Genomic DNA, 22882 nt, shown 5'->3' with positions numbered 1-22882 from the left:
CCTTTGACTGATAAACACCTCCTCTTAGTATTACTCTTCGCCATGGGTTTTTGTAGCAGATCAGTTCCTCTGAGGTTATATCTTGATTCTCTAGTTTGAAACATCTTTTGTAAACAGTGAGGAAGCATGAGATTGTGAGCCTTGTACATCACAGCTGCTGTGTAGACATCAACAAGATCATGCAATTTTAAGATATTTAATCTAATAAAAAGTGGATTTGTTGGAGCAAGGTATTCTGAATGGCTGATCACTCTAATTGCTTTCTTTGTAATAAGAAGATGGGTTGTATATTAGTTTTATAGGTATTCCCCCATATTTCCACACAATAGCTAAGGTATGGAAGGATGAGGGAATTGTACAGTATATATAATGCATTTTGATTCACAGAGGTTTTTATTTTATACAGTATGGCAATAAGTTTGGAAATTTTTGTCTTTAGTGTATTTATGTGTGCTTTCCAATTTAACTTATTATCAATATTGATTCCCAAAAACTTTGTAACATACACCCTTTCAATTTCTACCTCCCCAATTTTGATTCGACATGGTTTGTTTACTTCCTTGTTTCCAAATACAATATATTTAGTTTTATGCAGATTTATGGAAAGTTTATTTACATCAAACCACTTTTTAAGTATCTTAAGTTCAGTTCCTACTGTGTTCAAAAGCAGCTCAAGATCTTTTCCCGAACAATACAAACTGGTATCATCGGCAAATAGAATACATTGTAATTTGTTGAGGACTTCGCTGATTTCATTAATGTACATAATAAATAGTTTAGGTCCCAAAACGGAGCCCTGAGGAACTCCGTGGGTTATTTTTGCCTCCATTGAGTTGATATTATCAATATGTACATACTGATTTCGGTCACTTAGATAACTTTTTAGCCAATCATGTGCTAAGCCCCTGACACCATACCTTTCTAATTTATTTAAAAGCAATGAATGGTCTATTGTGTCAAAGGCCTTGCTAAGGTCAATAAAGACTCCAACAGCAAACTCACTGTTCTCAATAGATGTTGATATCTTTTCTACTAGTTCCGTAACTGCCATTGAAGTGGACCTATTGGATCTAAAACCATACTGATGTTCACTTAACAGGTTATGCTTGTCTACAAAGCTATCAAGTCGTTTCACAAATAGCTTTTCCAGTATTTTTGAAAACTGCGAGAGTATTGAGATCGGTCTGTAATTGGTAAACTGTTGCTTTTCTCCACTTTTAAAAATAGGTATTACTTTGGCAGTTTTCATTTTACTCGGAAAGATACCCATTGAGAAAGACTGATTACATATATACATGAAAGGAGTAACAATAAAATCAATGATATCTTTCACGAGGACCATATCTATATCAGATCCATCTGTTGATCTCTTAGTTTTGAAGGAATGTACAATTTCAATGATTTCGCTCTCACTAACACTTTTAATGAAAAGTGAGTTTAGATTATTTTTAATATTCATTTCTTCAAATTCATTGGCATTGCTTGGTAGCACAATTTCATTGGCTAACTTCGGCCCAACACTGACAAAAAAACTGTTAAATGCATTAGCAATTTCCTTTATTTCACTGATGATTGAATTATTCATTGTGAAGTAATTTGGATATTCTTCCTTTTTTCTTCCATTCCTGATAATGCCATTCAATACCTTCCAGGTACCCTGGATATCACTCTTGTTCTGCTCCAGCAATTTGTGATAGTATTCTTTTTTATTGAATCTTATTATTTGAGTTAACTTATTTTTATACATTTTATATCTTTCTTCAGTTTGTTTAGTCCTTTGCTTTAAATGTACTCTATAGAGTTGTTGTTTTCTTTTACAAGCCTTAGCTATGCCCTTGGTTAGCCATGGTTTATCCTGGCTGTTTTTGTTCTTAGTATAGTATTTCTTACACGGACAGTGCTGGTCATACAATTGGATTAGGGTAAGTAGGAAGGCATTGTATGCCTTATCAGGGTCAGGAGTTGCATACACGTCTTCCCAAGTTTGGGCACATTAGTCCCCCTTGAGAGCAGCAATAGCTTCAGGTGTTCGATGTCTTACATATTTGAAATCATTTATTTTGGTTGTAATATTTTGCAATTGTTTAAAAATACTAAAAATAGGAAGATGGTCAATGATATCATTGATAAGTACTCCAGCTGTAATTTGACTTGCTAATTGATTAGTAAATATATTATCTATTAACGTTGATGTGTCCGTGGTAATTCTGGTAATAAGGGGAAAAAGAGAGTTGCTATACATAGTATTAATGAAGTCTGTTGTTCTGAGGGTTCAGTAGATTGATATTAAAGTCACCACACACTATATGGACCTTGTTTAAATTACTAGAAAGGCAGTTCATTTTTTTATTGAAAATGTCTAGACATGATCCAGGATTAAAGGATGCAGATGTTAGTGAAGGAACATCTGGAACATCTATTTTATGTTTGTTTCTTTTGTTTTTCTCATTAACCAATCAAAGCAAATGTATAAATGGCGACACTAATGATGCAGACATTTTAGAGTAATTTCTTTCTGCGTCATTACAAACATCACATTTAAATAAATAAATAAGAGCATATTTTATAAGCAGCTTCATTGTGTGATTTGATTGGTTACTTTTCAGTCAGTGAGCAAATTATTTCATATTAGAGCAAACATTTTATTAATAAACATACTTTTTAAATATACTCAAATTTTAAAGCTTCTAAAATTGCTCTTAATTTATTGAAGTCATTGAAAACATTTTCTGCTTGAATATGTAGAATTGATTATTTTTCTTATTTTAAAGTGGTGTGATATTTGTATAAGAATGTTAAAATACTTGTTTCTCAATAAAGCATTAAAAAAAGTCTAGACATTAGTGTCAACCATAGAAGAACAACAAACCAAATCAGCCAATCAGAAGACGGCAATAAGGAGCCGGCCAATCAGAGAGTCTAACCAATCACCTGTGGTTCTACCACGAACACCGACCAACAATAGATCAGCAAAAGGATTCTGGGGCGGGACTAGACGTTATTGGTCCCGCCCACTAGTGCAGACTATGGTCACAGATTAAAGAAATGCTCAGTCCTGGGACGCGATACGACCACACGATGTTTGTTAAATATTTTAATCATAAACATGTAAATATGTGACTGTTTTGTGGTGTTTTTAGTTGTTAATTTAAAAACAGAATGGATAAAAACACAATACGCAACACTGACAATCAAAAATAAATCAAAATTCATTCAAAACAAAAATGACTAATTTATTTTAAATAGGCCGACAGGATGGAGACTCCTCCCCTCTGGCAGACACTACAGATCACTGTATGCCAAAACTACCCTCCATAAAAACAGTTTGTTCCCCCAAGTTGTCACTATGATCGATACTAAACAGTCAAAGAGAGTCAAACCTTTTACTGTGAATTAAACATAACAACCCTGGATCAATCTGTCAATGTTCATGTACATAATATTTAATGTAAATGTTCTCCTGCACTACTCATCACTGCACTATTATCTTATTATTATCTTGTTATTTTATTTAGTTTTGCACATTCTAGTCTAACTACTGTTTATATTTATTATTATTTTTTCTAGTTGATTGTTATTATTAATGTTTACATTATTAGAGAGAGAACAGTTCACCAAGTCAAATTCCTCGTGTGTATAACTTACATAACTTGGTTATAAAGTTGATTCTGAAACGATCAGGGTTGTGAAAGGATTGGGGTTTTGTCCTAATATTCCCTCCTATCTCCTTTCTTATCCACTTTAACCCCGTGGATGACGTCACGGGGTTAAGGAAAGGTGTTAGGAGAGGAGTTAGGAAAAGACCTTCATGTTTGTTTATACAGACACACAATAATCTGACGCTGGTGAAGGTTAGTGACGTCATTTCCTAAAATAAACTAAAAGCTCATTTCTAACACTTTCCACTGATATGATGTCATAAATCACAGGTGTGAATGTAAACCAAAGGAAAAAAGGTTACCATGGCTACGAGGAACTAAAGGTAAACTAAAGAACGTCACATGGGCGACCGTGGCTCAGGTGGTAGTGGGTCGTCTTCTGATCGAGAGGTTGGGGGTTCGATCCCAGTACCTGACTATGTGTCGAAGTGTCCTTGGGCAAGACACTGAACCCTAAGTTGCTCCCAGTGGTCGACTAGTGCCTTGCATGTCAGTCCTGTCCCACTGGTGAATGAGCTGATATGTAAAGCTTAGAGACTGTTTCAGTGGTGATAAAGCTTTATATAAATCATGTCCATTTACCATTTACATAGAATGGTTGATCACACTCACCTTCTACTCACTAATATGAATTATGATGAATAAATCATCATTTTTCTAGAACCACTGACTGTTTTATGTCAGTTATTCCCCCACATATTACCTACATTTTGCTAAACTCCGAGGTCCTTTGATAATGCTAATCCAATGTGATTAGGCCTCTCTGTGATTTGGACAGAAATGGGCGGGATCTGATGCGTGATTACGTGTTGTTTTGTTTCCATGTGTCTGAGTTGACCTCGTACTGAGATCGATTATGAGCACATACAGTATGTGCGCATGCGACCTTAACCCTAACCTAATCCAATTATCTAATAAAACACGTGTCTGTTCATGATGAAAACAGAAATAAACAAAACTGAATTATTATTTTTTAGCAAAAATTCATTTTCCAGTACTGCACATATATATTCATAATCGATCTCAGTACAAGGTAAACTCAGACCGTGACGTATGTTTATTTACTTTTGGTGAAGAATGGAGGCTGCATTGGAGTGTTTAGAAAACCTTTTGGGTCTCGTGTCAGTAAAACCTCAACGGCCCGTAACGTACGGCAACAAAAAGAGGAGGAGCAATGTCATAAAAAAGATAGATCACGTCGTTCTTTGCACTGTGCAGTAACCTTTTTTTTCTGTTTGTAGCGTCTATTTAAAAAAGCTGCAAAGTTGTTCTAACATCAACTGTTTCACGTTTTCAGAGGCTTCGGTTCAATGGTGCAAACGCACCACAAAAAAAGCAGATGTTGGGAGTCGTTTCCTCTTTATTTAAACTCAAACATCTCATAATAAAGTCTTGTTTGAATCATTCTCACGTTCCCACGCTGGGTTTTTTAGGTTTTAGTTTGTGCAGCAGCGTCTAATGTTTTTATCTCTGATTCAATGAAGCTCAGCGCAAAGGCACGAAATGGCGCCCATGTCATTCATCTGTGTCCCACAATGCACTGCGGCTCACCTGAAAATAGGAGAGCAATTCAGCTACGCTTCCCGCCGCCAGAAGAACCGAGGATATTTATAATAAAGGCCTTAATTATAGATATTTATAATAATAAATCATTATAGATGTATATGTTTCCTCATTGATATCTACTGTATGATATTATATCCATTATTATAGATATCTACAAAGGAACCATAAATATCTATAATGATGACCTTTATTAGTCAGATGTCTATTGGCTCAGTGAGGGGGAGGAGTCAGTGTTTAGGATGTTTAAGGCACAGTGAAAAGCACAGAACGTGTTCCTGAACTGTTTTATTTCATAATTCTGACTTTAGATACACTTTGATCAGTGGTTTCAAACTTTCTGCCACGCCCCTTTTTGGAGGGAAACAGCATTCCAGCACTGCCCCTTACTTCCATCAACGGGTGCAAGGCAGGGAATGAGTGCTTTCACATTTAAGTAGAGTGCCCCGCCCTGCGTGAGTGGGAGGAGCTTCAGATAAGGCAATAAGAGTCCAACAGTTAGTGAACGACTTTAGAACGAGGATGTTTTTTTACAAAACCTGGATTTACAGCATGAAAAAATATATGAAAACAAAGCCTTCAGATGAACAAAAACTGAAAAAAAGATCTTTACAATGTTTGTGCATGACAACATGATGAAAAACACTTAAGCCCCCCCCCCTCATGGTAATCATCTAAAGTATCATTAACTTTATGTGTTTATTTATTTACCAGTTGTTTGGTCCTCTGAACGTAAACAAACGTGTTACTGTAACACAGACTGTGACCAGTAGGTGGAGCTGTTGGTTTAACACAGTCACAGAGTGAACGTATTAATTATTCCTTGTACCTTTCAAAGTAAAAGTATACAACCAAAAGTTAGCTTTTACTACTAACTATTACATTATATATCTTTTTACAGTTAGTATATTTAACCTCCATGTTTGTAGTTCCTTCTTCTTCTGTACATTCAGGACATCCTGTAAAAAGTCATTGATGTTCTTTTAAAAATACATTATTCATCATCAGTTATTGATATTATTATTGATCATCAGTCCACTGTCCTGCAGAGGCTGCTCCACCCAAACATGCGTCACTCAGTCCGGACCTCGGCGTCCGGCCTCTGCAGACCCAGTTCAGTCTGGATGAAGGCGCCTTGGCCCAGTGCCGTGGAGTATGCCCTGTTGTTGTTGTTGTTGTGGGGGGTGGGGCCCGCACGCTTAGGCACAGGAGGTGGAGGCGGAGCCACAGGGTGGTAATCATCCAGGTTATCGTAGTGGGACTGGGGGGTACAGACCTTCTGATAGCAGAACTCTCTGTTCTGGCTGAAGTGGGAAGGGTCCCGGGCGCTGTGCGAGCGCTCCGAGTGGGGGTGGCTCTGTGGTTCCATGGGAACCGATGGCGGCTCGTCTCCACTGTGGAAGCTGCTCAGGGTCTTAAAGTGGCTCTGATTGGAGCATTGGTAATGTGGCGGGAAACTCCTGTTGGTGGGAAAGTCCTGGTCTCTGTCCTGGGAGCGGGACAGGTTCTGGTGGCTGAGCCCGTCCGACCGGTCGCTCTGGCTGTGTTTGTCCGTCGCCAGGTACGTGGACCCGTCAGATCTGGGGAGGAAGCGTCCGTCCCTGCTCTCCACTGGAACCAGGACAGCCTTCCCTGGGTCGGACTTGCTCCTCAGATGCAGAGTTTCGTACGTTGATACGTCTGAGGGAGTGAACAGAGCCACGTTGTCGTACTGAGAGAGAATGGGTCCCCTCACCTTCATCCTGGCCCGGCTCTCTCTGCGGATGGACTGCACCCGCAGCTTCTCGGACTCTTCAGGGTCCCACGAAGGATGAGCAGCTACAGATTCCTTTGTGCCGTGGGCGGGGGGCACGTCTCTGCTCACAAAGCTGTGCTCCGGTCCTCGGGGGAGGCCGGACCGGGTCAGGTAGTGGTAGCTGCCAGCCTTAGCACCCTGGCGTCCTAAAGTGGCTGAAGAGTCTCTGCTGCTGTGTGAGTGGAGGTGTCGGACTCTGATGGTCCCGTACGGCTGGATGTCACAGAACGGGGCGTCCAAAGGTCCAGAACCACAGTACGGGCTGTAGCGATACTGGACACGCCCATTTTCAAAGAAAGGCTGCAGCTGGGTGACGTGGTAGTCAGCCTGAGAGGGCGGCTGGTGGTATGGTTGCTGGTACGCTTTACACGAGAACAAGGGCAGGTGGTAGAAGAACATGTCATCATCAGGAGGAACCTCGGTTCTCTGGACAGGCACCGAGCGCACCGAGGAGGGGACATGGAGCGAGTGCACGCGGCGGATGGTGGGGTACCCTTGGTTTCTGCTGTGGCTGTAGCTCTGAGGGCCGGCCCCTGGAGACAGGTACCCACCCCGAGGGGTCCCTCTGGACTTCATGGAGTGATGGTAGGACCGGGGTCCTAAAGTGCTGTATTTATGGGGGATCTGAGGCTCAGACTTAGACACGTAGGGGTAGGGGTGTGTGGGGGGGGCATCGGCTTGATAGTGATGAGGGAACGACTGAGGGCCCAGAGACACAGGGCGGGGGGGCCGGCGGTGATAGTAGGCCGCAGAAGATTCAATGAGGACTGGCTCCACCTTAGGATGGTACAGGTAGGCAGCAGGCTTTGGAGGGGGGGGGGTGGGGAGGCAAATCCTGGTCCAGGTGGTAACAGGCCTCACTGTGACTGAGGGCGGCCGTGGCCAGTTTACTCTCTATGGTACGGACAGGAGGGGGAGGGGGGGCCTCTTTACTCTTCTCCATGGATCCAGCTGAGATGGGGGTGGGGGCCACCCAGGCACTGGCTTTCATGGGGGGGGGCAGCCTGTGGCCCATCGCTGATCGTTTGGGTTTCTGAACTTGTGGAAGACGCTGTTCATTGGGTTTGGGAAAAACTGGAGAGGGTGGGGCCTCTTTTGATTGGACCTGATCACAAACACAAGAGGACACTTCCTGTTAAACACCAAACCACAGGTTTGGAACCAAATGCACTATGGGTCAGATTACAGACAGAACCTTTAAACCTGATCATCTGATCACATGAACTAGAGCTCAGAACTGTAAGTACATAGATCTATAGGTGTAGATGGGCACACTTGGTTTTAATATAATGTTCATAATGGAAAACTAACATAAAGGAAATAAACTTAATTATTAACTAAATTATAACATGAAAAAGGTTTTGTCTTTAACAGCTACTGAAACATGATTTACAAATTTATTTTATATTTCAGTAGAAACACTTGATTCTCACACACACACACACACACACACACACACACACACACATATAATAATTATGTTACGTAATGTTCACTTTATAAACGTCATTTAATGATGTTTATAAAGTGAACAGATGATCTCACTGATTATTGGACACCATTCAATGTCCTAAATATATATTTACTGTATATTTACAGTATATATTGTTACCTCAGGTTCAGGCTCAGGAGGGAAACTCGTGTCCTTGCAGCTGACACTGGGGGTGGAGCCTCGAGTGCTGGTAGATGAAAGCGGGTGGGGCCTCTGTGGGCTGGTCCTGATTGGAGAGGACAGAGGTGGACTGAGGTGAAGGGGTGTGTCTGGGGGGGAGGGAGGGCTGCACTGCTTGCTGGGTAATGGCTGCTGTAGAACTGCTAAATCATGTGATCCAGTCTGATAATCAGGGACCAGGTCCTGGAGGTGGTCCTCCTCCTGGGGTAGATCTGCAGGGGGGGCAGCCAATGTGCAGGGGGGGGCTTTAGGACTAAGGGGGGTAGGGGGGAGGTCCTTAGAAACATCTGGAGCTTTGATTCCTGCAGGAACAGAAAAAACACTACGTGTTTGGATTCAGAAAACTTTATCCCCGAGGGTTTAATTCACTTTCACTTTCAGTTACAGTTACAGGTAAATGGACATGATTTATATAGAGTTTTATCACCACTGAAACAGTCTCAGAGCGTGTTACATATCAGCTCATTCACCAGTGGGACAGGACTGACATGCAAGGCACTAGTCGACCACTGGGAGCAACTTAGGGTTCAGTGTCTTGCCCAAGGACACATAGTCAGGTACTGGGATCGAACCCCCAACCTCTCGATCAGAAGACGACCCTCTACCACCTGAGCCACGGTCGCCCAAACATGAAAAACAATCACGTGACATGGGGAACAGGTACGGCAACACTGGGGAGCAGCTGCAGCAGGGCAGCGCTTGGTTTTAGATGAGAAATATGGAACGATGGGTAAGAAGAAGAGGTAAAAAAAACGCAAAACCAAACGAGGCCCTTGTAGAGAGGGGCGGAGTTTGGGATCATGAAAAAACTCCTCAGTTTTGTTAACTGGTATTGATTAAGGACTTTTACACAGATGGACATTTTATAGATTTGAATGGACTAGATTTGACCTTCCTCAATCATATCTTTACCATTTCTTACAAACTAGGCACTTTGTTCAAACTACCTACTCTACGTGAAGTTCTGATTCTGATTAAACTGGAGAAGAAGACATTTTTGTTGCTGGCAGTGTTTTCAATAAGACCTGGAGACCCTTTATTGAGGATGCCCCCCCCCTTTTTAATTATTCATTTTTGTACCTTTTTTATGTTTTGTGTGTGTCATGACGTGTGTATTGCTTTTATATTGTACACATAGTGTTTAGGTATGTGTTGATTGTTGTTGAGATAAACCATTCAGGCTTATGTCCTGTGAGAACCGTCTCTTTTTCCTTTGACTGGACAGTATGTTTGTGTAAGTATGTTTCTAGAAAACTGTGAATAAAACATATTTAATGCTTCTGTTCGTACACACTTTACCATTTAAAATTGCTCATAATAATTTCACTTACTTGGGAATTCAGGTAAATTCAAAATTTCAGGATCTTTTTACCGCAAACTTTTCCTCTTCATTGTTAAGCATTAAAGAAGATTTAGACGTTGGTCAATCTTAGGATTTTCTCTGGTTTCACAAATCAATAAAAATGAATAAACTTCCCCCGTTTTTTATACTTGTTTCAATGTTTCCCAATCGTTTTTGACACAATCTTTTTTCAGGAAACGTGATACCAGTGGCAGCCTTCGCCTCTTTGGAGCCCCATATATGCTGTTTTATTATTGTTATGTATTATGATCACAATCATTTCTAACACTTACATACTGGTCGTCACCACATCCACAAAGACACTTTACATGAGGAGGAAACATGAGCAAAATTACTTTTTTGACATTTTATTTAATTTTGATAAAAGTGTTTCATATACACATAAAATAACACAAACAAGTAAATAACAGCTAATTTAAATATCTTAGTAACAGGTTCAAAATACAAATGATTAATATAGAATAAGGCATTGCACAAAAACAAGATACATATTAAAGAGAGATAGTGGTTCATTAAGTATTCTTTTTAATTTAAATACTTATGACTAAAATGTTTCACTATTGACATCACATTTTGTGAAAAGATTAACATAATAATAGTGGAATTGTAGAAATGAACACATCAACTTAAACAATTGTAGTTCACAGAGGTTTAAAAGAAACTAGTAAAAATTGTGTCATTTTCTGGTAGTGATTTATAAACCAGCTTTAACCATCACAAGCCCCGCCCATTCTATTCATCCATCCATCCATCCATCCATCCATCCATCCTTAATAGTTTATTCTCCTGGTTTTCCTGCCAGTGAAGTCATCGATGACATCATCACATTTCCTCATGAATCTGAAAGAAAAAATGATCCATTATCTCGTCTGTCAATCAAACCAAGTCATAGGATATGTATGATGTGATTAGATATTGATAAATATTTAGATATTTATAAATAGAATAAAAGCTGTACAAATGTAAGATGTAGCACAAAGCAGATAAAAGTTATTTATTATTTATGAAGTATATTGACACAGAATACTAATAAAACACAAGTTTACATATAAAATACAGTTTTATTTAAAGTAAAAAGATTTCTGCTAAAATAAGAAATATTAACTTTCTTCTTAATAATTTATGCATCTATAATATGTTTACCTATCAATAGATCAGTCATTTATACTGTACATATACACACATATATATAGATTAAATAAATAAGGCCACCTGTATAAAACACAAACTGTGACATCACTCCTTACATGTACTGTACATAATAATACATAGTTCTCCTAAAATGACATTAAATTACAATGTAATAAATTAATATACAACTGTTGTCAGGCAATCAATGTTTTTGTTAAGCTAGCATTTTATCTGTTTCTGTTTAGCACTAGCTGCTAACATTAGCATGGTCGCTCTGCTAGCTTGTTTGACTATCAATAAATAAATTATGATCTTCAAACACTGACTTACCTCTGGTTTTTCCACGTTTTCCTCGTCTTTCTGTTTGTTTCTTCGCTGAGCATCAGATCATTAGTTTGGTTGTTTAGACATGACGTCGCTGCTGCAGCAGTAAATAATAAACAACTGGTCTGAGCTGACGTCACGCCTCTGAACTGTCAATCAATTTGGGAGGCGGGAATACTTTTTTTTGTTTTTTTCACTAAAACTAGACTTACTAGTTATTAATAATACTATCAAGTTTAGTTTGCTAATAATATCAGAACTTTGATTGTTTAATTAATGAAAGAAAATTAAAAATACAATAAAAAAAAAGTTTAAAAAAACGTTTTTTTTTCTCCCCCAACATTTTTCCGCCCCCATAATGGCCGACGTCCCTAGAATTTGCCTACATTGCCTATGGCACAGACGGCCCTGCTTGATGCTATTATTCAGGAATTTCTATGGGACAAGAAAGTTCCTCGCTTGGGCTTACAGTATTTGGAAAAATCGAAACAACTTGGGGGCGTGGCTCTTCATAACTTTAAATATTATTACTGGTCTTGTAATATTAGAATATTAAGATACTGGCTTCACTTTGATGCTTCAAATTCCACCACCTGATTTATTATGGAGACAAACTCTGTTAAACCAACTTCACTGTTGGCCTTGTTTCACTCTGCGTTTCAATGTCCAGTGTCTGTTAGGGTTAGGATATATATACATATATATACATATACATACTGTATATATATACAGTATGTATATGTATATACACAGGTAACCAGAGAGTAAAATCATCAAATGCATCAAATCATATCTTCTCACCGTCCCTTATAGATACAGCAGTTATTTTATGGGTATTAAATCTTTCAGGGACATGTTTATTGATAACATATTTGCTTCTTTTCAACAACTTGTTAAAAAGAAGATTTGGGGGAGGTCATATCAGACTATTGTTTGTGCATAAATCTTTGATTTGTGCTAAACATGGTCTTATCCAGTGCAAATTTCTGCATCAAATAAATGACACCAAATCACGTTTGGCTAAAATGTAAAACGTGTCACCTTTGTTTGACAGATGCTAACATCCAACTGCAAATGTAATCCATACTTTTCTGCAACTGTCAAATTACTGGACTAAAGTTTTTGGAATCATGTCAGTTGTAGTTGGTAAAACAGTTGATCTAAATCCACTTACCGCCCTATTCAGTATTACACCTATCATCACATGACCCTCTGACACGTTGGGCTATACTAACTACATACTGTATAAAGGCCACGCCTCCATCTTATATTCATTGGCTGAGAGATTTGCTGTATTTTGTTAAATTAGAAAATACTGTGAAAGACTGCCTTGATAAATAAAATATGGAAGCTTTATTTGATCTTCTCACAAGAATTAATTTCCCTTTTGTACCTGATTAAAGTGTTTACTGGTATTAACACAACCAACACTTTATAATCCTTAACTCCTGCTTTTTGTTTTGTTTTTTAGATTATTGATAGATTATTTTGTGATGAATGCAATGTTGTTGTTTTGTTTTTCTGTTGTTTTGTGCTCTTTGTAAGTTTTCCTTTTTTTTGTATCTTGGGATAGTTTCTTTGAATATTGATTTTACACTTTTGTATTTATTATGTAAAACCAAGTCACTGCACTGAGGAGAAATGCTTGATTTATAGATAGATTATTATTATTATTATTATTACAACAGTGAAAAGTTTACTGACTCAAACACATTAGAAATATTATTTACACACATCTGATTCTGCAGAATTCAGGAGTTTAATATAATATATTTATACTGTGAGGAACATAGATATTTGAACACCCTGCAATTTTGCAAGTTCTCCCACTTAGATATTATGGAGGAGTCTGACATTTACATCAGAGGTGAATTTACACTGTGAGAGACAGAATAACAAAAAAAAAAATCAGGAAATCACATTGTCTGATTTTTAAATAATGTATTTGTATTTTATAAAGTATTTTAACACCTGCCAATCAGCAAGAATTGTGGCTCTTCAAAAAGTCCACTTATTAATGTAAATTAGTAGCCTTTGTTTGAGCTGGTTAATTACACCTGTCCACCCCACAGTCAGTCAGACTCCAACTACTACCATGGACAAGATCAAAGACACCAGAGACAACATAGCTGACCTCCACAAGGCTGGAAAGGGCTTCAGGGCAATATCCAAGCAGCTTAGTGAAAATAGATCAACTGTTGGAGCAATTGTTAGAAAATGCTAACAATTCCCTCAGTCAGAGCATTGAAGATGGGTCGTGGCTGGGTCTCCAACATGACAATGACCCGAAGCACAGCCAGGATAACCAAGGAGTGGTCGGTAAGAAGCAGATCAAGGTTCTGGAGTGGTCTAGCCAGTCTCTACACCTAAATCACACAGTTTCAGCTCCCTCCAAAGATCTTCTGTCTGGCTCAGCAACAGCCCCGAAAACCTGACAGATCTAGAGAATATCTGTGTGGAGGAGTGGACCATAACCCCTGCAGCAGTGTGTGCAACCCTGGTGAAGAACTACAGGAAACTTTTGACCTCTGGAATTACAAGCAAAGGCTTCTGTACCAAATATTAACGCTGATTTTTTCAGGTGTTCAAATACTTATGTGCAGCAAGAAAATACAAATAAATTATTTCTGGATTTTGTCTCTCATAGTTGAGGTTTACTTATGATGAAAGGCCTCGTCTGTTTAAGTGGGAGAACTTGCACAATTTGTGGCTGACTAAACATTTTTTTTCCCCACTGTACATACTTCAGATGGACACTGTACTAGTCTATGAAAACAATAATTATCACTCTACACATTTCACAACAAACCTAAATACACAACCTCATTTAACCATCCGTGAAAAAGCTACTGAACCTCCCACTTTTCTCTAATACTTCCTACGGACACTGCACTAGTGTGTATAAATACTAGTGTGTATAAATACTAGTGTGTATAAGCACTAGTGTGTATAAATACTAGTGTGTATAAATACTAGTGTGTATAAGCACTAGTGTGTATAAATACTAGTGTGTATAATTACTAGTGTGTATAAATACTAGTGTGTATAATTACTAGTGTGTATAAGCACTAGTGTGTATAAATACTAGTGTGTATAAATACTAGTGTGTATAAATACTAGTGTGTATAAGCACTAGTGTGTATAAATACTAGTGTGTATAAATACTAGTGTGTATAAATACTAGTGTGTATAATTACTAGTGTGTATAAATACTAGTGTGTATAAATACTAGTGTGTATAATTACTAGTGTGTATAAATACTAGTGTGTATAAATACTAGTGTGTATAAATACTAGTGTGTATAATTACTAGTGTGTATAAATACTAGTGTGTATAAGCACTAGTGTGTATAATACTAGTGTGTATAAATACTAGTGTGTATAAGCACTAGTGTGTATAAGCACTAGTGTGTATAAATACTAGTGTGTATAAATACTAGTGTGTATAAATACTAGTGTATAAGCACTAGTGTGTATAAGCACTAGTGTGTATAAATACTAGTGTGTATAACACTAGTGTGTATAAATACTAGTGTGTATAAGCAATAGTGTGTATAAGCACTAGTGTGTATAAGCACTAGTGTGTATAAGCACTAGTGTGTATAAGCACTAGTGTGTATAAGCACTAGTGTGTATAAATACTAGTGTGTATAAATACTAGTGTGTATAAATACTAGTGTATAAGCACTAGTGTGTATAAGCACTAGTGTGTATAAATACTAGTGTGTATAAGCAATAGTGTGTATAAGCACTAGTGTGTATAAGCACTAGTGTGTATAAGCACTAGTGTGTATAAATACTTGTGTGTATAAGCACTAGTGTGTATAAGCACTAGTGTGTATAAGCACTAGTGTGTATAAGCACTAGTGTGTATAAATACTAGTGTGTATAAATACTAGTGTGTATAAGCACTAGTGTGTATAAGCACTAGTGTGTATAAGCACTAGTGTGTATAAGCACTAGTGTGTATAAATACTAGTGTGTATAAATACTAGTGTGTATAAGCACTAGTGTGTATAAGCACTAGTGTGTATAAGCACTAGTGTGTATAAATACTAGTGTGTATAAATACTAGTGTGTATAAATACTAGCGTGTATAAATACTAGTGTGTATAAGCACTAGTGTGTATAAGCACTAGTGTGTATAAGCACTAGTGTGTATAAATACTAGTGTGCATAAATACTAGTGTGTATAAGCACTAGTGTGTATAAGCACTAGTGTGTATAAGCACTAGTGTGTATAAGCACTAGTGTGTATAAATACTAGTGTGTATAAGCACTAGTGTGTATAAATACTAGTGTGTATAAGCACTAGTGTGTATAAGCACTAGTGTGTATAAGCACTAGTGTGTATAAATACCAGTGTGTATAAGCACTAGTGTGTATAAATACTAGTGTGTATAAGCACTAGTGTGTATAAGCACTAGTGTGTATAAGCACTAGTGTGTATAAGCACTAGTGTGTATAAATACCAGTGTGTATAAGCACTAGTGTGTATAAATACCAGTGTGTATAAGCACTAGTGTGTATAAATACTAGTGTGTATAAGCACTAGTGTGTATAAATACTAGTGTGTATAAGCCACTAGTGTTATAAGCTCATATGTGTATAAGCACTAGTGGTGTATAATACCAGTGTGTATAAGCACTAGTGTGTATAAATACTAGTGTGTATAAGCACTAGTGTGTATAAGCACTAGTGTGTATAAGCACTAGTGTGTATAAGCACTAGTGTGTATAAGCACTAGTGTGTATAAATACTAGTGTGTATAAGCACTAGTGTGTATAAATACTAGTGTGTATAAATACTAGTGTGTATAAGCAACTAGTGTGTATAAATACTAGTGTGTATAAGCACTAGTGTGTATAAAGCACTAGTGTGTATAAATACTAGTGTGTATAAGCACTAGTGTGTATAAGCTACTAGTGTGTATAAGCACTAGTGTGTATAACTACTAGTGTGTATAAGCACTAGTGTGTATAAGCACTAGTGTGTATAAAGCACTAGTGTGTATAAAGACTAGTGTGTATAAAGCCTAGTGTGTATAGCACTAGTGTGTATAAATACTAGTGTGTATAAATACTAGTGTGTATAAGCACTAGTGTGTATAATACTAGTGTGTATAAATACTAGTGTGTATAAGCACTAGTGTTATAAATACTAGTGTGTATAAGCACTAGTGTGTATAAATACTAGTGTGTATAAATACTAGTGTGTATAAATACTAGTGTGTTAAGCACTAGTGTGTATAAGCACTAGTGTGTATAAATACTAGTGTATAGACTAGTGTGTATAAATACGTGTGTATAAGCACTAGTGTGTATAATACTAGTGTGTATAAATACTAGTGTGTATAAACTAGTGTGTATAAATACTAGTGTGTATAAATACTAGTGTGTATAAATACTAGTGTGTATAAATACTAGTGTGTATAAGCACTAGTGTGTATAAATACTAGTGTGTATAAGCACTAGTGTGTATAAATACTAGTGTGTATAAATACTAGTGTGTATAAATACTAGTGTGTATAAGCACTAGTGTGTATAAATACTAGTGTGTATAAATACTAGTGTGTATAAGCACTAGTGTGTATAAATACTAGTGTGTATAAATACTAGTGTGTATAAGCACTAGTGTGTATAAATACTAGTGTGTATAAATACTAGTGTGTATAAGCACTAGTGTGTATAAATACTAGTGTGTATAAGCACTAGTGTGTATAAATACTAGTGTGTATAAGCACTAGTGTGTATAAATACTAGTGTGTATAAATACTAGTGTGTATAAATACTAGTGTGTATAAATACTAGTGTGTATAAGCACTAGTGTGTATAAATACTAGTGTGTATAAGCACTAGTGTGTATAAATACTAGTGTGTATAAGCACTAGTGTGTATAAATACTAGTGTGTATAAATACTAGTGTGTATAAGCACTAGTGTGTATAAATACTAGTGTGTATAAGCACTAGTGTGTATAAATACCAGTGTTGGTCCGTCAGGGCCACCAAGGCCTTCTCTGCCAAAACATCATCAGAATATAAATTTATTCTTGATATATTTTTCCACAATTATGTATTAAATTATTCCTCTTAGTTTCCTAGTTATCCTCTGCTTCATCCTCAGATTGAGATTAATTCCATGCTGTAAAGACTGCCCTCATTAGGCCTGTCCTAAAAATGCCGCCCTTAGACTCAGAGGCAATTAACAGCTACAGACCAGAATCAAACATTCCCTTTTTGTCTAAGGTCCTGGAGAAAGTGCTACTCAGCTCCTAGACTACATTCACTGACACACTCACAGAAAAGTTTCAGTCTGGTTTTGGTGCAGCTCATAGCACTGGTCAGGGTCACCAATGACCTTCTGATGGCTGCTGACCAGGGCACTCCGTTTGATACCATCGACCATCACATTCTGTTGCGTCTACTTGAGCACATCGTTGGACTCTCTGGAGATGGACTTCGTTGGTTCCAGTCATATCTTACTGATCAGACTGAGTGTGTGGTCCTTAGAGATGCAAAATCCCAGTTGCATCAGGTCACACGTGGAGTTCCCCAGGGGTTCGTTCTTGGTCCGGTGCTATTCAACATATACACGCTCCAAGTAGGCAACATCATCTCCAAATACGGACTTTCATTTCACAGTTATGCAGACAATACTCAGCTTTATAAGATAGAGACGTGGACCACAGAAAACTTTCTTCAACTCAACAGCTCAAAAACAGAAGTTGTCCTTATTGGAACCTCTCACCAGATTCAATCTATCACCAGTATTTCATTTCTGGTCCAGAACACCACAGTCACCAACCTGAGTGTGAAGATGGATCATCAGCTATATTTGTCCCACACATTCAACACCTCAGTAAAATATGATTTTTTCATCTTAGAAACATTGCTAAACTCCGCCCTTCCCTCTCTCTTGCTGATGCTGAAAGGTTGATTCACGCCTTTATCTCCTCCAGGCTGGACTACTACAAAGCACTCCTCATCAGGACCTCTAGCAGGTGTTTGTGAAAGCTCCAGTTCATTGAGAACAGTGCTGCCAGAGTCCTGATGTAGAGATATGACAGCATCACTCCTGTACTTCACACCCTGCACTGAGTTCCATTCCAACAACACATCCACTACATCCTCACTCACCACCTCAAACATCTCCTGACCGTCTACACACCATAACAATGCCTAAGACGCTCTAACAGCTTTCACCTCCACTGCCCCAGGAGTTTGTTAAAAACCATGGGAGACGGAGCTTTTCAATCATCGGCGTCTGAAACACCCTGTGTGACCACCTCAGGGCTCCACAGTCTGTAGATGGTTTTAAGAAGCATTTGAAAACTCAATTATTTAAGCAATATTTTAGCCTTTTTATTCTATTTTTATTGGTCTTTGTTTGATTTTATATTATTGTTCTCACTCCCTGTAGCACTTTGAGATTTGTGTACAAATGTAAAGTGTTACAAATAAAATGCACTATTATTATCATTATTATTATTATTATTATTAATATTATTATTATTATTAATAATAATGTTAGAACTCTAATCCAATCATATTCATCCTTCATGTGTTGCCAATGTCTCAAATCTGCACTCAGACCCTCAGTGAAACACCTGTAGATTAAATTAATGACAATTAAACTCTGGAGTTATCAGCTTTAGAGTTGGTTATTGTAGCCTGACCTGCTGTAGCACCAGTGTAGCACCAGCGTAGCACCAGTGTAGCACCAGTGTAGCACCAGCATAGCACTAGTGTAGCACCAGTGTAGCACCAGTGTAGCACCAGCATAGCACTAGCATAGCACCAGCATAGCATCAGTGTAGCACTAGTTTAACACTGGAGCCGCTAATAGGATCAGTTTGTTCTGATTGGACATCGTCAGCCTGTGGAATCATCTTCATCTTTTTCCGTATAGTGACATCATAAGGTGGACTCTACTTCCACTTCCTGTTTCTGACATGTGATAACTTCACATTAAGAGCGGTGATTGGAAAGTTCCTGGTAACAGTGGATAGGTCTGGTCCTCCAGGACCAAAAATAGACTTTCAAAATAAAAGTCTCTGACTTGGCCAGAGTCAGCTCTCCAGCAAAAAACGGAGCCCCAGGTACGTGAGAGCATGTGCGCCCCCTCCTGGTCCCTGTTAATGGTGTTTTTAGTTTACTAATAATTTCTCTGATTGTTTCAAAACATTAACAAGAAAAAGCAGTTGGAGATGTTTATAAAACATCAGAATCACCTGGTTAGGGTCACACCAGTGTGTGTGTGTGTGTGTGTGTGTGTGTGTTACCTTTGTCCATGTCCTCCTGCTGGACGCTATCGTCATCTTTCATCGCTGAACCGTCCACAGAGTCGAATGCTGCTAGCTTAGCATTTAGCTCCACGTGGAAGGCGTGGCTCAGCAGCTCTCGGCCCATGATTGGAGGAGGTGAAGGGGCGTGGCCTGTGATAGGAGGAGGAGAATGGGCGTGGCCTGTGATTGGAGGAGGTGATGGGGCGTGGCCTGTGATAGGAGGAGGTGAAGGGGTGTGGCCTGTGATAGGAGGTGAAGGGGGGTGGCCTGTGATAGGAGGAGGTGAAGGGGCGTGGCCTGTGATTAGAGGACATGTGATGGGGGAAACAGCCTGTGTGGGTTTGTGGCTGTAGGAGAAAGATGTAGACATTTTCTTTCCCAGAGCCCCTCCCCCGTCTGATGACATCATCGGGTAGGTCAGGCTGCCCACAAAGGGGGAAGCGATGCGATCAAGGCCATTAAACCTCCTACAGACTGGACTCCTTCTGAGGGCAGGGGCCTCCGCCCCCACAAGGGTCTCGTCCAATGGGAAGCTGCACTGGAAGGACATGGGGTCAAAGTCCAAGGATGCCATGCCAATGTCAGGGGGACTGAGGTCCACGTCTTCTCCTGCTGAGCGCGGCGGTGAGATGAGGGCGGGCACACAAATAGGCCCCTCCTCCCCATCACTGTGGGGTGTGACGTCCAGGTTGTGGTAGGAGGAGCAGTGGGGGCGGTTCTCTAGTAGGTCACCGTTAAACGACGTAGAGAGAGCGTCGCTACTGGAGCGAGGACGACGAGGACGATACAGCTTAGACTCCCCTGGACCAAGAACAAACACATGGTTAGTCTGAGAACGTTTGAGAACGTTTGAGAACGTGTGAAAACACTTACCTTCCACGTTGTGCAGTGAGCTCAGAGACTCTTCACTCTTAGCTGATCTCAGCGTAGCCACATCTCCTCGACCTCCTGAAACACCATCAAGTGTTAGCATCACTCAGCTCAGAGGCGATATCAATGCTAGCTAACACCTAGCTAGCGCTCACCTGTCAGAGCCATGGCCTTCAGCTCACTGGGCTCACTGGGGTTCCGCTGCAGCTTCCTCTTGGACATGGAGGAGGACTTACCCAGACTGAAGAAAGAACGCCAGCTGCCCACGGGAGACTTTTTAGACTTGATGGGAGGCCTTTTCCTAAAGTTTAAAACATATAGAACAAGGTTAGAGGTTACAGTTAATACTTTAACATTTGGAGTGAATCTCTGTTAGCTGGGTGGCTAATGCTAACACCTCACCTCTCTATTAGCATCATGGCTAATGCTAACACCTCACCTCTCTATTAGCATCATGGCTAATGCTAACAGCTCACCTCTCTATTAGCATCATGGCTAATGCTAACAGCTCACCTCTCTGTTAACTTAATGGCTAATGCTAACAGCTCACCTCTGTGTTAGCTTTGTGGCTAATGCTAACAGCTCACCTCTCTGTGGGGAACTCGATGACTGTGTGGAACTTTCCCTGCAGAGCAGCAGGCCCCTCCCCCACCTCGATGTATTTACTGTCCTCAGTGACTGGGGAGTTGATCTGGGCCTGGGTCCTGGCCTGGGCCTCCTCCAGACTCAGCAGTTTAGTAGAAGGAGATGAAACCAGCAGAGACTTGGGCCGGGACAGAGAGTTGTGACCTGAGCACGTTAGCGTTAGCATCACAGAGAGAAACCAATGAGATGTTATGGCCGATCACCAACTTTTTAAAAGTCGACCTGCCGATACAGATTTTTTCATAACTGACACTAAACATCTTGAATATTCCAATCATATTTTATGGTAAAACATTGAATAATACCTGTGAAACAATACAAACGTGTTGTTTTAACTGTACCTGAGGTAGTTATTTCAAATATAAGTTAAAAGTTTAGAACATTGTTGTCCAAAAAACAAATATCATCATTTTTAGTTTAACAAATAAATAAAATCACAGGGTTTGGTGTAGATGATATAATAATAATAATAATCTACAGGACAAACTAAATAAACACCTTAAATCATTAACAAAGTGTCCTGAGTTTATCATGTGTAATATTTCCATAAGTCAACGTGTAATAACAGAATGAACATGACTCAGGTTAATTGTTTTATTATTACAGTCACTTATACATTAGTGGAAGGTTTTTATTTATACTATATTATTTTATATTATATTTTATTTATATACAAAGCCATTAACTCCATTATTTTCCTCGTAGTAGCTTTGATCTTTACCCCTGGCTCTGTTTACCGCTAGCTAGCTGTAGCTTTAGCATTAGCTTGATTTCTAGCTTTAAATGCTCCACACTCAGCGCTGTGGTGCTTTCTTATAGTGAATGACGTAGCATTTTGTTTGAAGCTCCATCAGAACTTATTTCAGCGTTACAGGAATCTTTTTTGTGTAAAAATACCAAACTGCCGAAATGCTAAGCTAACCGTGCTCCGGGTGACTGTTGTTATCCTGTGTAGTACACACATGAGCTGGTGGGCGGGGCCTGTCAGTCATCTCACAGCAGAAGAAGACAGTGGCTGATTTTATGACCAACTTTAAGATGTTTGAAGAAGTAGAAAAGAACGGTTTCTAATGCAAGGATCGGCTGATCGCACAAAATAAGAGGAATCGTCACCAGTGGGCGTAGCTGTTCCCACTCAACGTTCTTGAAGCCAAAATGCGGTGCTTAGGGGCGCTTCCATTAGCGCCCTGATGACTTACGCAGCTCAACTACGCCAAGAAACTTAAGTATCTTTTCATCTGGAAATTCTACTTTTCTGTTATTCAGATCATAGAGGTTAGAACTAAGCCACCATTTATCTACACTAATATATCTAGTTTAATGGTGTCTCAGCTTTCCTTCACGACCTAATTGATATTCACAAAGAGAACTACGCAAGAGATCCACGGCTGTCAATCATCGTCATACATGACGTCAAATCCTGTTTTTTAACCTGAAATAACTGATTTAAAACAAACAATGTATGTGATAATAACTAATGATCACAGCAGAAAAAAACATGTGACCAGTATTTTAACTTTACAGTTTGACCCACATCATCTGTTATCATTGAGGAGGCGGGGCTTATGACCTATAC

General features: G+C 39.1%; 1 protein-coding gene across 1 annotated transcript in view; it reads right to left on the bottom strand.

Annotated features, from left to right (window-relative positions):
- Positions 1 to 5497: 5497 nt before the first annotated feature.
- Positions 5498 to 22882, bottom strand: part of LOC114475946 (rho GTPase-activating protein 32-like) — a 137647-nt gene continuing 120262 nt past the window's right edge. The window contains 7 exon segments of the mRNA XM_028467169.1: positions 5498 to 7834; positions 7836 to 8122; positions 8630 to 8991; positions 19789 to 20592; positions 20665 to 20739; positions 20817 to 20962; positions 21249 to 21450. Coding sequence (XP_028322970.1) covers positions 6295 to 7834; positions 7836 to 8122; positions 8630 to 8991; positions 19789 to 20592; positions 20665 to 20739; positions 20817 to 20962; positions 21249 to 21450 — 3416 coding nt within the window. The 3' untranslated portion in view covers positions 5498 to 6294.

Source organism: Gouania willdenowi, chromosome 14, assembly GCF_900634775.1.
Source record: "Gouania willdenowi chromosome 14, fGouWil2.1, whole genome shotgun sequence".
In the NCBI taxonomy this organism is placed as follows: domain Eukaryota; kingdom Metazoa; phylum Chordata; class Actinopteri; order Blenniiformes; family Gobiesocidae; genus Gouania; species Gouania willdenowi.
This window is presented reverse-complemented; position numbering and strand designations above follow the sequence as displayed.